We start from the raw sequence: 17,500 nt of genomic DNA, 5'->3' as shown, positions 1-17,500 counted from the left end.
ACCATTCGAAAACCTAAGCTGCTGAACACAGTATAAGGCATATTGGATGGTTAGTCATGATGCTGCCATATTTCATCTCTGCTGTGGGAGCTGCACTGGCTGTCAGCAGGTTTCTGAATAGAACGTTGGTCTCTTCCAGTATAGTCCTATATTGCTTAGTATCTTGGTGTTTTAGGGAATTCCTTTCCTCTATAGTTCTAGCTGTCCTACACAAACAACTAGGAAGGCCTGCTAAGGTTTTCCACCTACCAGGAGGTATGGTGGAAAGGGGTGCAACAATAGACATTCTCTGTAAAAGTCCCACTTATTTGGAATATCGTAGCCCTTGAAATAAAGATGGTTCCCAACCACCTGGCATTCTGGAAGCAAGTGAATTTTTGACTTCCAGAAAATCTCTGGGGATTAATTATAACCAGCAGTGCCAAACTCGGTAAAATGTAGGGGCTTATGCTGGAATTTAAATTAAATTGATTAGATTGCATTTCATATTTTAATTATATTAAATTTCATATATAAGCTCTGTAAACTTGGTTTGGTAAACAAACTTCATAAATGAGGACCCAGATTGTTGGGGGCAATTAAGCTGACTTTGTAATAATGCCGCTTGGGGTGTGTGTGAAAGCCCTAATAAGCAGGCATATACATAGAATGAAGGCTACTGCTAAGCTTGTAAGCCGCCCTGAGTCTTCGGAGAAGGGCGGGATATAAATGGAATTAAAATAAATAAAAAAATAAATAAATGTGTTTCCATAATATGAGAAATACTGTTCTGAACCTGGAGCAAAATAGCTTCACTTGAAATGTTCCATTGGAATAGTCAGGTTGGTTGTGTTTTCTGAGGAAAAAACTCAACAGGTTTTGAGTTGTTTTATTCCAACTTTATAAAAATATGTGCTGTTTTGAGCTTGATTTCATGAACAAATAGTTCATTTCAAGATTGTTTTTTGTGACCAGAAACTTAAATATTTTTTTATTGTAGGGACAAAATAGAATATTTTGCTGTGGTGTCAAAAAAAAGTTCGTTTTATTTCAACCTTGAAATATTTTGAGCTAAAAATGTTTTAAACCCTGATTTAAGGGATAATTAATATTTTAAAATCAAACAGACTAGATCAGGGTACCCAAACCACAGGTCATGCCCCACTACCGGGCTGTGGCCTATTTGGAACTGAGCTGTGCAAGTGCAGAGCCAGTGCGCAGACATGTATGCTGCTTAACTTCTGCAAGTCGAGCTGTGGGCATGTGCGCACCAGCCCACTGTTCACACTGTCCTATTCTTCCCCCCACAACCAGGCTGCCAAGCTGGAAAGGTTGGGGATTGCTGGACTAGATCATAATCTTGGAAATATGCTGATTTATTTATTAAATTTATACCCTGCCCATTTTGTTACCAAATGACTGGGCAGCTTACAAGATGATGAAAATAACAATGTAAGATATTGAAAGATTAAAATGATAAATATTAACATTAAAATTATCAAATATTAGCTAAGGAAGAAATCAAACACCCTGGAGGTGGGTTTTAAGAGAATTAAGTTCATTGTGAAAAATTATTCTGTACTTTTAATTTCCTTATATTGTTGCTTGTTTTCATTCAGTAGTGAAGAAAACCATTTAAAAATTGTAAAATTATAATGCTTAACTTGAACATAATACATTTGGGTTATTTAATACACATTTACAAATGCTTAAAATATTTGTATTATGTTGGAATTGGTTGATTCCAAACATGATTGCAGATACTTCAGTCCATTAATTTAAATAGGTTTAAATACACTTTATCCTGCATTGTTTGTGATTTATTTATATTTTACTTATTTTTTATTTTTATTTATTTATTTTAATCCCATTTATATCCCGCCCTTCTCCGAAGACTCAGGGCGGCTTACAATTTAAGCACAAACCAATGTGCTTAGCAATAGACCATAGTGCTTCCCAGCAGAACATAGGTAATGCTAAAAAAACTTTAATGTGATCCTTCACTGAAAAATAAACACAGATGCAACATATAACAAAAGAGATGCTGTCTCTGATAAAATCTAAATTTACATTATTATTCAAATGATTACTCAAAAGTGATTATTAAAATCACTTGAATTCAAGGTGCAATGGACATTGCCACATTGATTTTTGCAATGTTGCTTTACCTTTTGCTAAGGAAGATGGTGGTTTATGCCTTTTTTTTTCCTTCAACACTTTTCCAGGTAATAGAGGAAATTGAGAAGTTGAAAGCTGAACAAGAAGCACGGCAAAAAAAACTACATTATCTCAGAGCTGAGTTAAACAGACTTTCAAAACAACAAGGTATCGTTTCTTCTCATGCCCCATCTTCCCTGGGATGTTTTTAAATAAGAGTTTGATATTGTATAGTCAGCTGGATTAAATGGGTTATGTTTGCTTCCTTTCTATTACATGCATTCCAGGCAACATTAGCTTGTTTTACACTCAGTGGTGCGTCCCTTTTATTTGGGTGGGCCACGATATTTAATAACCTTAATGATTACAATCATTTTGCATTTGTGAACATAATTTTCTTGCCTTTTGTACTCAACCACTTCGTTTGATTCAGGGGAATTGCTGAGGAAGAAACGGAGGGAGAAGGATGGACACAAAGACCCCTTGCTAATAGAAGTCAACCGACTGCAAGATAACATTGTGAAGGAAATAACTCAGCTGAAGATGAACGCTGATGCTGCAGAGAAGAAACAGTCTGAACTTGACAAGGTAGCCCAGATCTTGGGGATTAATATTTTTGAGAAATCCCGGAAACTGTCTTCAGAAAGTAAAGACTCTTCAGAAAATGCAAGAATTCAGGAGAAAACTTCTGATCTAGTCAAGGTAAATTCTGAGTCCTGATGCCATAGTTTATATGAAAGAAAGGGCATTTTTTTGCCATCTGTGTCTAAGTAAGTGCGAATGTGTGTGTGTGTGTGTGCGTGTGTGTACACATGCACTGTAACTTTGAGTCTGTTGATTCTTGATTATTTCCTGGATAATTCCCTGCAGATTTATTTGTAAGATTTCAGAAATGGTTTTGCCATTGCCTCTTTCCTAGATTTGAGAAAGAGGGACTGGTCCAACTAATATAATAGACACTTTGTACAAGCCTTGAAATATCATCCAGAATTCTAAATACAAATGGAGGGGCAAGTGTTACAAATCTATTATTCTATCTATTTTGAGATTGTGCAGAGTACAACATAGAATCTTTCAACTATTCCTTGTTTGGTTGGAATTACACATATTACATTCCTACACATACATTGCATGCAACTCCCCCCCCTCCAATGTATAAACAATTCACTGATTGCTTATATACTAATCATTTAGAGAACATATCTGCACCTCAATGGAAGTTCTTTCCTGTTGACTGAACAGCATCTGAATCAGTAATTCCAGCTCACTGAAACAATGACATTTTCATTGGTTTGACCAGTAAATGATCTATACTGCAATTAGTCTCTGTTTATCTCACACACATAGACACAGTGTGTGTGTGTGTGTGTGTGTGTGTGGTGTGGTTTGTATGTGTGATATTTACTAAAAGCTGATTTTAAGGAACTGTCTTACTGTATATCTTATAGATTTTTTTTTAATGTAGGAATCAAAAACTAATAGTGACAGATTGAAGGGAAAGAGTCCTAAGCCTATGGAATCTTCTTCACAGCCATTGCAAAGGACCAGTATTTATGACTACTATGATACAGGGAACCATTGGTGTAAAGATTGCAATACTACCTGTGGAACTATGTTTGATTTCTTTACACATATGCATAATAAGAAACATAGACAGGTAAGTGTTCAGTCATCAATTTGTCATTAATGTATGTAAGCTATAAAATACATTTTAATTAATTAATTAATTTTATTTGTATACCGCCCTTCTCCCGAAGGACTCAGGGCGGTGAACAGGGCAATACATGTTAAAAAACAGAATACAAAAATCAAAAAATATAAACAAGTGCCCAGAACTCTTAGATAGATTAAAATGCATTTAAAAGTAATAAAAACCCAACCCCCTCCCATCAGGCCAGGCCAGCTTGTTCAAAAAGATACGTATGCCTTTAAATATGCCTTTAAAAAGTTCATTTGTTTATTTAGCATGGTCACCAAATTTGTTATATTTATTTAAAATTGACCGCATAGCAACCAGTATTATTCAGTCTATATTTATCAATACACTGTGCCACTAAAGCCTAAAGTCTTATGGAAAATGAAGTTTTGTGGCATCTGATGTGATGTGTGAAATCTCTTGTTTTTTGACCGATGCACTTGGGAATAAATTCGCTTGTATATATTCTATGGTGTCTGTACCATAAGCAAATTCAGTTGCCATTTATTCTAGATTTTTTTTTCCAATGTAGGAATCAAAAATTATTAATAAGAAATCTGGAAGAAAAGGCTGAAGCTAATAGAACTATGTTTTTTGGGATTTATAATCAGCTCTTTAAACCATAGCATCAGTTTGATTTGACTGCAGCCTATGAGATGATAAAGTAGATACATACTGATATGTTTTAACTTTTCATACTTTATTTGTAGTAAGTCAGGCATGTCAAACTCACGATGTCATGTGACGTCGCACGACATATTGCGCCTTTTTTCCCATTGCCAGCAATGGAGTGGGTGCGGTTTTGGCATGACGCATCCGGCCCATGGGCCAGCAGTTTGACATGCCTGTAGTAAGTTATAGTTTTGTTTTTTTTTAAAATTCCATTTATATCCCGCCCTTCTCCGAAGACTCAGGGCGGCTTACAAGCTTAGCAGTAGCCTTCATTCTATGTATATGCCTGCTTATTAGGGCTTTCACACACACCCCAAGCGGCATTATTACAAAGTCAGCTTATTGCCCCCAACAATCTGGGTCCTCATTTTACCTACCTCCGAAGGATGGAAGGCTGAGTCAACCTTGAGCCTGGTGGGATGCGAACCTGCACTAATTGCAGTGGAGAGAGGGTTTGCAATTCTTCCACATATGCTGCTGATATCAATTTCTTTTTGACTAATCTTAACTTTGACCAAAAGCCAAGCCCCTTTTTCATGTATCAGTCTATATGTTTTTGTCATTGTGCAAATAGACCCTGGATCCATATAACAGACCTTGGGCAGCAAAGACTCAAATTGAAACAAAGCAGGAAGTCACAAAACGAATTGACAAAATACCTGTGCCAGCCAAAGGTATGCTGTCTGTCTTAACTTTAGTTCTTCAAAGCACACTGTCACAGGGCATTATAATGTTAAGCAGTGCACAACTTTGTTTGCTTATTTATTATTTATTTATCAAATTTACTTATTGCCCATCTCATGGTTCTGGCAACTCTGTTTACATTTTTTCTAATTTTTAAGCATTTTTTCCCTATATTAATGCTTTACTTCAGAAGTAAGTAGGAGTGGAAAATGCAATTTATATTTGATCTGTATGCTGGGTTGAAATAACTATAATAAAGAATGATGGACAAAAGTTGCTTTATTATTTAAAATTTCAGATCAGATTATTCTAGTAAGAATTGGGTTTAGGATCCAGAGTATAGTTTGCTGATATTTTAATACTTGCTTTGTGCCTGTTAAATATTAGTTTCTTAATCTATTTTTGTGACTGAATCTTCGGGTGTGGGGGCATTTTAGGTTCTGAATTTCTTATCCCAGTCACTGGATATTACTGCCAGCTCTGCAGTGAATTCTTTGGAGACCAGATATCAGCAGAACAACATGTGAAAAGTCACCTACATAATGAGAAATATAAGGTTAGTGTCCAGAATACTAGTTTTGAATAATTCATTGGGGCATATCATAATTAGCGCCATGCCCTTTAAAAACCATTTTGTTCATCTTGACTTCTGTTAATGGCAAGGCAGGACAAAGCCATCTTTGGCATCTCTAGGTATAGCTGGGATATGATATTATCTGACCTTAGGGAGTTGCCAGCAAGTGCAAACTGTGGTGAAAAAATCAGAAGTGTGATTTCTCAATATCACCTCAATATTCTTAACTTAGTAGAAATTCAGGAAGCTTGTCTTGTGCTACTTAAAAGGAATAAATTTTGTTATCCCCCCCAGCCTCTTTTCCAGTAAATACAATTAAAATAAGAAATAGAATAGATTAAGAATCCAGACTTATTCCAACGGAAAATTGATACATTAACTAACAGTGCTGAAATGTTTCCTTCCACCCCCATAGAAACATGTGGATGAGAATCCTCTCTACGAAGAAAGGCGAAATCTGGATCATCAGGCAGGATTATCTGTGATTCAGGAAACGGAACGCAGGCTAAGACGGAAACTGTGTGAAAAACAAAAAGAGGAAAAAGATGAGAAGACAACAAATGTAGCGAAGAAAGAAGAAACAAAGAATATTAAGGAACTAGGAGATGAGAATAATGAATATGAAATTAGTAAAAGGAAAGAAATCCCTAATGGTGAAAAATGTGGGATTAAACTTAAATTGAAGAAAGAGGACAAAGAAATGGAAAAGAAGGAAGAGGGAAAAGAGGACTCTGAAAAGGAGTCAAAACTAACAACTTTTGGAAAATTCAGTTGGAGAAAGAGTGAGAGAGATGAAAAAAATCAGGGGAAAGATACAGCTGTTTCTAAAGAAGAGAGCCCTGAGGAAGGTAAAGATAAAGAAAGTAAGTCCCAAAGCGGAAAGCCAAATTCAAAGCCCATTGCAATTAAGTTATCTGGAAAAACCGTTATTCCACATACAAGCCCCTGGACACCAGTTGTTTCAACTTCATCGCAAGCCAAAATCCGCCCCAATTTACCAATCCCAGTGATGGTTCTAAGGAAGACTCCAGTTACAACAGTAAGCAAGCCAGCACCGCTAAATACTTTTTTGTCTATAAAATCTGCTGGTACCACTGCCAAACCTTTGCCGGTTGTCAAAGAGGGAAATCCAGATCTTGTTTTGCCACCAGATATTATATCAAAAGCATTTGGGGGAGAAGTAGTAGTTTTAAAGGGATCACAGGAGGATATAAAGGTACCTGAAGAAGCAGAGGAAGGGGATCACGAAAGTGAGACAAAGGCGGTGGAACAAGCAAATGCAACAAAGGCCCAGGAGCATGCAGAGGTAGTGGCGAAAGCTCAGGCTAAGGCACGGGAGCTTGCAGCAATGGTGAAAAAGCAAGATGTCTCACAAGTGACAAAAGCAAATGAACAATCTCTGACTTTTGAGAGGCCGCATAGGCGCCCTCCTCTACTGCCACTACCTCCAGGACCACCACTGTCACTATCTGTACCACAGCCACCACCAATAGTATTTGCCCCTCCACCCCCTCTGCCACCAAAACAACTGGTTATTCTGGCAGATGATATGGCACCCGGTGTATCTGAGGATGATAAGAACATACTGGAGATGCCCATGTGTCCTCGCCCCTTGCCACCTCCATCTGTTTTTGGAGAGCATGTTAAAAAATTGAAGAAAAATAACTCTTCTCTGGCTGCAGGTAATGCTAAAGATCTGTATGACATTTTTTACAATAGTAGTGGGGTGAGTCCAGCTGAGAGCAAGCTAGTGAATTCTGCAATTTCAGATAAAGGAAAATGGAATCCTACTGAGAAGGAGAAAAATGCAAACCTACAGGTAAAGTCCAAGTCAGAGGAATCCCTTTGCAGTGTGTACACTTCCTCAGCTAGGAACCTAGAAACAGAGGAAGTAAAAGATGAGAAAATGGTGACAACCGATGAAGAAATTACTGAAATCAAACCCAGCGTTGAGAGGGACCTAGATAAAGTCTCCTTTCCAGATATACAGTCTACACTGTCAGAAGCAGATGACTTAGCAAGTGGTACTTCTTATCCATTCCATAATGAGGAAGAAATGGGAAATCCTGTTCCATCTGAATTTAACAAGAAATCGTCCGAACCTGAGAAAACTGAGTTAGCTGTGCAGATAGAAGAAATGAGCCCTCTTCCTTTGGATGGCTTTAATGAGCCATCTGTTAGCCTTGAGACAACAGAACATGACATTTCTGACGGTCGATCCATCACACAATTCTCAGAAATCTCTAACAATCTTCTAGAAACTGTCTCTGATTCTGTGCAAAATGTCAGTTACTCTAAAGAACAATCAATTGATCTAAAACTAGACACTGAGGAACGCATTAGTGGTAAAAGTCCTCAGCCTTCAGATTCAGAGCTAAACAGAGGTGAATTAGACTCTTTCCTTACCAACAGTGAACAAGAGGATGTGAATGGTTCTCGGTTAAAGGATGGTGAGGATTTCAGTGTAGTTAATGTTCTAGAACCTGAAGAGATTACAGACGAGAACTTGGTTAATGTAACAACAATAAGCACCACAGTAGAGAAACGTGAACAAATCAATCAATTCCCATTAAGCTGTGAAACCAAGGAACTCCAAGTGGGAAAAACAGAGGTGCTGGATAGTATTTCTTCTACAAATGAAATTAAATCTAGTTATGTGGAATTCATGTTTATAAAACATGATACACAAAAATCTTCTGTCTCTGACTTGGAATTAAGTGGCACTGAAGAGAGAAGAACTGTAGAAACAGAAAGTGCCAGTTTTTCAACTATACAGCCAGAAATGGGCCAAGAAACACTAGATCCTCTTCCAACAGAAATCGGTATTGGGCATCTTGGAGAGGTGACTCTCTCCTTCACAGATCTGAATAATGAAGTATTGAATACCTCACCAGCTGATAATTTTGACTTAAACAATACATATCCAGAACTTAGTTTTGAACAGTCTACTACTTTTTCTCTGGATTTAGAAAATGAAGGAGTCTCTCCAAAATCAGATGAAACAAAGACTATAGATTCTCCCAGGCTGAAACCGAATTTGGAATTAGAAAACATTGATTTCACTCTGGGAAATATTACAGTGGAACCTGAAGTGGTAGACGTTCTGCCAACTGAAATTTTGAATGAGGACAATGCAGACAGTCCAAAGTTAGAAATGGTTGCACCTGTTTGTTTAGAGTCTAGCAAAATCACTGAATTGGACACTGACCAACCAGTGATTGAATCTGAAATAATTAATTTTGTTGCATTTACCCCTGATGATCAAGAGGAGAAATTGCGCTCAGTGGTTTCAGATGCAGTTATTCCACATGTGGTGTCTTCTGCATCAGGGAATGACGTGGCAGAAGTAAACATGCCCCTTGTTCAATTGCAGGATATGCCTTCTGTTTCCATGCCCCAACCCCCACATAGTAGCAAAGGAGACACGCCTGATAAACTCTTGTGGAGCTGTGGTGGGGAAAATGTACAAAACCAAGCTGTGACATGCATGGAATCCATCCTTCCAAAGCTAAAGGGATCTGTAGAAGTGGGGGGTTCAGGTGACAGTGAGTTGTATAGTTTCAAAAATCAGATGCAGACATCCGTAGATAAACTAAAAAAGACAGAGGAAGAAAAGGATGATGATAAATGTGAAGTTAAAAATAAGTTGGCTTCAGAAGTAACTGACATACCTGCAGAGCACCCGGTAAGTACACACAAAATTGTTCCAAATCTCTAAGTAGCAATTGTTGACATTTTGTAAATATTATCTTTTAGCTTAATAAGTTGAAAATATAGCTTGCAATAGTCTTTCTAAAAAAAAACCCTAAAATTCTGCCTAAAATTTAAGCTGTATTGTATATATCTGATTGTGTAAAATATTTGTTTTTCAGTCTCGGACTTCCAGCCATTAAAAATGGATTTCTCGTCCGTAGTATGTGTTTCAGCTATGGTTTGGGTTTTATTATTATTATTATTATTATTATTTCTGTTAAACTGTGACTGTATTTTTTACATTTTCCTTTGACTTTTTATGGTTTCTGATTTATACAGCGTTTGTAAATAACATTCCAAGTGCAACACTGACAAGCGCAAGGACATGTGTTCAGGACTTGAGAAAAAAGAAGGCTCTTGCTGAACCATTTAAGCAGAAAGTTTCTTTTGAAACGTTTTGCATGTTTCATTGCACAAAATGTAAAATGCATGAAAAATGTTCTGCATTTTTCATCATGCAGAAGATTGTTCTGCATTTTTTACTTGTTATTATCTTGTTGAACTACACCTGTAATCAAGACTGATGCCATATTGTATAAAATCCTGTGTGGATGCCATCTCACTGAGCAAAGGAGAAATATCTATCAACTCACTTTTGGAGAAAGAAAATCTTTGGTAAGGCTATGGCCCATCAATTGGACTCTGCATATTGAGGTCACTTGCATGATTTAAAAATCACATTTTATTTTACTACATTGTGGTACAGTAACTGTTTGTGTTAAATTGTTTAGCAGCTGCCTAACTCAGAAGAAATGGAAGATCTGAACTTTGCTCTCTGGATTGGATTCCCATCATATAACCAGACATTACATGCCTGAATGAATCCCTGAGCTACAAAAATACTGTTGTGTGAAGTTTTTCAGTTATACAACTTGTCAAGAAACGTAGTAATGCTTGCGTGGATTTATCTAAAAGGTTTTATCTGTAAATCTAAAATAAACCCATGATGATCTGCGACATGATAAATATTTTTTCTGTGTCTTTTTTCTGTCTACTTCTATAGCGTTTGGATTCTGTGGTTGAGATAAAGCTGATGAAAATCTTCCTTAAGTTTTTCATCTTTCAAATTCATCTGATCAGCTTCTTAAGAGAGAACACTGCTTAAACATTGCAAAGAATTGTACACTTTCCATTTTAAAAGTAAATTTGTTTTGAATTTTAAATATATTGGTTTATCATACAAGATCAGTGCGGATAGGAGATGTGAAATACCTTGCAAAAACAAGAAAAAATATACTTCAGTGGAAATAAATGGCAATATTAGAAATCATTTCTAGTGAATGTATGATCCCCTAAATTATGAAATGTTACTAAACCTACTTCAGTGCTTTACTAACCACTTTCTTTTTGTGCTTTGACTCCTGGCATGTACATGGATAAGTCTGCAGTTTTCATAGCAGTGTTTTTGAAAAATCATTTGCCATGGACCTATTCCTAGGGCTAAGAGAGAATGACTGGCCTAAAGTCTCCTAGCTGGCTTTATGCATAACTCAGTACTAGAATTCATAGTCTCCTAATTTCAAGACCAATCAGAATTTAGGTTCCCAGCTAGCAACCTGAGTTGATCACAATAGCACATGGTAACCAATGATAGAGATTATCAGATGTAGGATAGCATAAATTAATAGTTTATAACTAGGAAATATAACTTAGAAATATAACTAAGTTGTAATTTGTTTGCATCAAAGTAACTAGGAATTACATGGTTCAATTGTACAGTTGTCTTACTTATGTCTGTATAAAATATATTAATATTTACATCCTGCTCAATCCAGCAAAATTCAAAATAACTTACAAATTATAATAATATAGCAGTAATGATAGCAAAACAAAATTACAACACCATGAGATGCTGTGGCTTGCACCCCACATACTAAGTCAACTTGTTAAGCATGGAATGCCAGTAAATAAATGGAGGTAAATCTGTTCATCCTTCACTTGTTTTGTTGCATACTGCTGATGATTTAAGGGGTTGATTAAGGAAGCAAGTTTAATATACAATATTATTCTAGTAAAATTAACCATTGCATTCCCTAGCACTATCCTACTAAGGTACTAAATGTACAACCTTTCCTTCTGCCTTCAATAACTTTTTATAACTTTTACAATAAGGCTCTGAAGCATATTAGATTAAGAGACAGCAACTGGCCCAAGGCCAGACATTGAGCTTTACAGGGTCTCCCCAGTCTAAGTCCAGGACTATATTCATTATACAACACAGGGTCTCGTAATTTCTTTCATTCTGGATCAGATTATTGTAGCAACCTCTTCCTTGATATACATCGGGCCCCACTCATTAACCTTTATGAAAATCATTAAGACTTTGCTCTCCCACCATGCATTCAAGGACAGTTGAGTGGGAATCCTCCTATGATTGTTTTGTTGTATAGCCATTTTATGTTTGTATTTATACATTGTTTAGGTTTTGTTTTATGGATGTTTTTATTCAATGCTTTTACTAGTTATGAGTTGAGAGGCATTATACATCTTACAAATAAATAATCTGGACTAAGGTCTTAAGATTCTGAATAGAATTCCTACTCATTCTGTTATATATGAAGTAGAATATTCTACTTCATATGTAAGCAAGCAAGCTTCAAATCATTATCATTTAGCCCATAATAAGCCAGGAAGGGACGCGGTGGCTCAGTGGGTTAGGACGCTGAGCTTGTCGATCGGAAGGTCGGCAGTTTGGCGGGTCGAATCCCGAGTGCCGCATAACAGAGTGAGCGCCTGTTACTCGTCCCAGCTTCTGCCAACCTAGCAGTTCGAAAGCACGTAAAAATGCAAGTAGAAAAATAGGGACCACTACGGTGGGAAGGTAACAGCGTTCCGTGCGCCTTTGGTGTCTAGTCATGCCGGCCATATGACCACAGAGATGTCCTCGGACAAGCGCTGGCTCTTCGGCTTTGAAACGGAGATGAGCACCGGCCCCTAGAGTCGGAAACGACTAGCACGCATGTGCGGGGGAACCTTTACCTTTACCTTTTACCTAAGCCAGGAAGGAGTATAGTTACAAAGAAACAAGTATGGATAATAAGCAGTAGCTGCAGATGGGTCAGTGAGAAAAAAAACTAGAAAAACCCATAAATATAAAACACTTTGAAATGGACAAACGTGGAAAAAAGAGTAGTGATGGCAGAGTGGTTGGTGTGCTTGGTGTTATATCAAATTGAGAAAGTGATCGAATACAATATGAACGGACAGGATCAGCTCATCAATTACACAAAAAAAGTAGCATTACTTGGAACGGTAGCTTCTATTGAACAATATCCTAGATCCTTGGGAAGTATCAAAAGTATCAAGTCTAGTCAGAACCATTGACTTAGGTTACTTGTAAACATTTAAACTACAATTCTGTTGACATCTGTTGACATCACAATCAACATTGTTATTTTTACACACACTACATTGTTGATTGTGATGTCAACAGAATTGTAGTTTAAACGTTTACAAGTAACCTAAGTCAATTAGTATTGAAAACATGACTTAGATTTAGATAGATCTTAGAGCCGTGATGGCGCAGTGGTTACAATGCAGTATTGCAGGCTACTTCTGCTGCCTGCCAGCTGCCTGCAGTTTGGCAGTTTTATTCTCACTGGCTCCAGGTTGACTCAGCCTTCCATCCTTCCGAGGTGGTAAAATGACCCAGATTGTTGGGGGTAATATGCTGACTCTAAACCACTTAGGAGAGGGCTGTAAAGCACCGTGAAGCAGTATACTGTATAAGTTTAAGTGCTATTGCTAGATTTGATTCTGCATTTAATGGAGAACCTTATATTTAATAATTGGAAGAGATTAGCTTTGCATGCAGATTAAGAATGTATGAAATTGTATAACCAACGATAATCTTAAAAAATTGTTCGAACTACATATTTTAGAAACTTCAAGAACAATGCAAAAGAGAAATTATTGCTGTCTATTGCGGTAAGAAGTGTGATTTTATTGTTAAATTGCTCTTAACCTTTTCTTCTGAATGTTGAAAATTTGCAGGAACTCTTCAAATATGAATGTTACGGCTTAAAAAAATTTAGCCCCCTTTTTTTTCCAAATAGTTCCGCCAGTGGTTGATTTGAAACTGATGTATATTTAGAGTTCAAGATCACATTTTATTATTCTCACATGGAATCTGGATTATATTTTTGTGTAGATTCAGCCTTATATGGCTTTAAGTTTCAAAATAACTAAACATGAGATGAAGAAATCCTTTCCTCTTTCATTCATCTTGCACACATCCAGCTTGAGCCCCTGAAAGTAAAATGTTGATCCCCTGACAGCCAGCTTCAGCTGCTTATAACTTTCTCCTTTAACTGAAGTGATTGCAGGTGCTAATTCCCCGAGTCCTGGCTTAAGGCACATCTTTTCCAAAATGAAAAACTGCAGGAAGGCTTGACTTTCAGATTTTAATAGCTGAAAGAGAAGGGGGGAAGGGCTCATCATCCACATTCTGGAGGGATTATAATGTTGCTATTTTAAGTGGCCAGGTTGCAAATACATTTAAAATGTGTAAACATGATTATGGAGATCTGCCGTAAATGACAATTTACCCATAGGCAGTGTTGCTAATGCCACACAGTTTCAAGCAACAGATATATCAATAGTTACAACTCCTTTGGAACATTGCACAAGGCTTTATTTGAGGCATGTCACATTGAGCTCTTGCTCGCTTATTCTTTCTGGACCATTATTGTTTTTCTTGCATTGAGCCTCCTGCATTAGAGTGTTATGGAAAATCCTGTTATGGAAAATAAGTTCTGTACAGTGGTATCATTCATCCTGTATAATGTTTTGAGATAGAGGGAGAACTTTACAAAACTGGTAGTTGGTACTAAATTTCTACATGCTGTGTGACACGCTGGAAAAAAAATATTAAACTATATGCATATCACTTTCCATGTTTACAATGTTATTGCTGTTCAGCAGGATATATATCTATGCTGGAAAACGTGAGAAACTCTTATAAGTGCATAGCAAATCACTTGAAAAAAAATAGCTGGAGAAATGCACATCAGAAGTTGTATACTACCCACTGAAGTAATGAATTTCTAAACATATATTTTTTCCCAAACATTAATTTTTAAGTTTTTACAGTAATAGTTCAAAATATAAGCAGCTCAGGTTTCCAAGACAGTTTGACAGAAATCTGGATTCTAACACATCTGAGCATAAGTATATAATTTTTTTACAAGTCTTTTGTACTGAAACTATACTGAGAATTTGTTTTCTTCATTAATTTGTATTTAAATATATTTCTACATTTTATACACAATTAGATATTGAAAGGATTTTAGAAGTAGGAAAAATCTTTACCTTGATTGAAGCAATTATGGACTGTCGTGCTCTGATTGTTCATTTTTATCATAGTATGTGTATTTAAATGCATTTAAACTTCCATCAATCTCAGTAATTTAGATTCATATTTTTAATTCAGAACTAGATTGATTAAGAAATCATCCTTTTCTATTGGTTCCAATAATGTTTCAAAATAATAAGGTACATCAGTTTTGGTTTTGGTTGAAATTTTCCTCTCAGTCTCAGACATAAATATAGCAGTTTTAGTATTTATTATTTTTACTTAAACTTTTATTCTGCCCAGCTCACTGAGCTAATAATAATATATAAATAGTAACATAACTGTGTCTGTGTATGTAAAAACTTATTAGAAAGTCATTGCAATGAAACATATTGATCTTGCTAATTCTAAATAATTTAGCAGTAACTCATGAGACTGAAAATACTTTGATTCATAATCTAAAAATAATTCTGTGTGGAGCAGCTAATTCAGATTGAACCTTCAGACACAATCATTTATAGGGATAGACGATGGGACTTCAGTCTAATTGGAGGTAAGTTCTATTAAGCTCAATTGAATACATACTTTAGTTAATAAAAACATTCATACCACAATATCTGCTTTTCTTTTACTGTTGATCACTGAGGTGATATTTGGTAAAATTCTGCTTCTAGTTAAGATATAGCTACGATGAAAGCAACACATTAGTTTTCCAGGAACTTTTATAGAACTAGTGAACTGAAAGGATTGTACAAGCATGAGAAACCTTTATTTTGCCTGGCACTGTCTGACATAAAAGGTAGGTGGGTGGGTGGGTGGATGGATGATCAGGCTAATATCTGTGTTTGTGTGTGCACACGTAAGCTATAAAAAGTTCAGGACCCATTCCAGGCCCCTCCCTCTTGCTGGCTACCATGATATATACAACGATGGAGAATAAACAAAAACATAATAATTTATATTTATATTTGCTCAATGTAACATCTCAATTCATTTTCAAAAAATCTTAGTGCTAAATATTAATAGCTTCAACTATTTCTATAAAATACAGAAAAGATCTTGAAAAATGCAGTGTGCAACTAATAATTTATGTAAGATTCAAGGTTTAATTCATTTCTGTTTTTACTGAGGCAGTTTTTAATTTTCTATGATTACTTGAACTGATGGATTTTAATGGTATTAAGGTTAGTATTCATTTGTTTTGCTTTTATAACTTAACTTGATGCCGATATCCCCCCTATCACTTATAGAGAATATTTTTATTAAGAGAAACAGCTGTAGATATTGCAGAAAATGTTTTATTGCTTGTTGCTAGAATCTTCAAAATGATTATAGAAATGTTTTTTTGCTATGTCTTAAGTTCATTAAAATTATTATAAAATTACTTTGGTATCTGGCTGTTGTGTCAACTGGTCTGTTTATTATTGTCAGTAGCTCTTTGATAGTTCAATAATTTCTCAAGATATCGTTTATAAAATATGTATGCTTCCCAACTCTGAAACAATGATATTTATATGGAGTGTGGAAAGGAGGCTAGTAAGACATTAAAAGGTAAAGGTTTCCCCACACATGCATGCTAGTCGTTTCCGACTCTAGGGGCCGGTGCTCATCTCCGTTTCAAAGCCGAAGAGCCAGCGCTTGTCCGAGGACGTCTCCGTGGTCATGTGGCCGGCATGACTAGACGCCAAAGGCGCACGGAACGCTGTTACCTTCCCACCGGAGTGGTCCCTACCTAAGTAATATTTTATGTATCGGAAACATGAAATACTTTATCTCTCATTTGCCTATGTGAAAATGTAGATGAAATAGAAAGTAGGTCTAGAAATGTATTTCCTTCAGTTTCCATCTTTGAGATTCATAGGACGCTGAGCTTGTCGATCGGAAGGTCGGCAGTTTGGCGGGTCGAATCCCGAGTGCCGCGTAACAGAGTGAGCGCCTGTTACTCGTCCCAGCTTCTGCCAACCTAGCAGTTCGAAAGCATGTAAAAATGCAAGTAGAAAAATAGGGACCACTACGGTGGGAAGGTAACAGCGTTCCGTGCGCCTTTGGCGTCTAGTCATGCCGACCACATGACCACGGAGACGTCCTCGGACAAGCGCTGGCTCTTCGGCTTTGAAACGGAGATGAGCACCGGCCCCTAGAGTCGGAAACGACTAGCACGCATGTGCGGGGGAACCTTTACCTTTATCATTCTTGAGGGTGTCATTCTATGTCCTGAGATAGAAACAGCTATGCCTGAAGTGAAGAATGTGATTTGGAGCCCTGTTCAGGTTGCACATCAATTAGGTTGCTTGCACAGATGTGCCTACAATTGCTTTGGGTGGGATGGGTGGTGGACGATTGAAAGCAACGTAGATACTTCTGTGGTGGAACCAGCTTCCCTCTTATGTATCCACGGAGCACTTCACCTATATTAATAAAGACTCAAGCTTTTCAGTCAAGAAGAGCAAAGCCTGACAAAATTTGTATCTCGTGTAAAGCCTTGGAAGTGGTGCAGGCTTTTTTTTTTAGGATAAGTTTTCCCTTTCTTGGATTTAGTTTAAAATTAGAAGTTTCTTTGTTAGATTTATATTGCCATCACTCAGTCTCAGTGACTATGCGACTTAACAAACAATAAAAAACTCAATATAAAATAAAAAACAGTAACCCTCTAACCCTACCTGGCGACAATGCACAATCAAATGAACCACTT

At 36.8% G+C, this 17,500-nt stretch overlaps 1 protein-coding gene across 5 annotated transcripts in view; it reads left to right on the top strand.

Annotated features, from left to right (window-relative positions):
- LOC308678849 (zinc finger protein 318-like) overlaps nucleotides 1–12,146 on the top strand; it is a 34,064-nt gene extending 21,918 nt beyond the window's left edge. Inside the window, exons 5-12 of one of the 5 annotated variants that reach the window (XM_081346083.1) lie at nucleotides 2,205–2,304; nucleotides 2,570–2,838; nucleotides 3,602–3,793; nucleotides 5,079–5,178; nucleotides 5,626–5,744; nucleotides 6,178–9,447; nucleotides 9,635–10,130; nucleotides 10,247–12,146. In XM_081346083.1, coding sequence (XP_081202209.1) covers nucleotides 2,205–2,304; nucleotides 2,570–2,838; nucleotides 3,602–3,793; nucleotides 5,079–5,178; nucleotides 5,626–5,744; nucleotides 6,178–9,447; nucleotides 9,635–9,655 — 4,071 coding nt within the window. In that variant the 3' untranslated portion in view covers nucleotides 9,656–10,130; nucleotides 10,247–12,146. Of the gene's footprint in view, nucleotides 1–2,204; nucleotides 2,305–2,569; nucleotides 2,839–3,601; nucleotides 3,794–5,078; nucleotides 5,179–5,625; nucleotides 5,745–6,177 lie in introns of all 5 variants that reach the window. The other 4 variants (XM_081346084.1, XM_081346082.1, XM_081346080.1 and 1 more) reach the window with 4 other exon arrangements.
- The last annotated feature ends 5,354 nt before the right edge of the window (nucleotides 12,147–17,500 follow it).

The sequence above is a fragment of the Vipera berus genome, assembly GCF_964194415.1.
Source record: "Vipera berus genome assembly, chromosome: 1".
Lineage (NCBI taxonomy): Eukaryota > Metazoa > Chordata > Lepidosauria > Squamata > Viperidae > Vipera > Vipera berus.
Note: the sequence above shows the minus strand (reverse complement) of the source record. Positions and strands in the feature narration are given on the sequence as shown.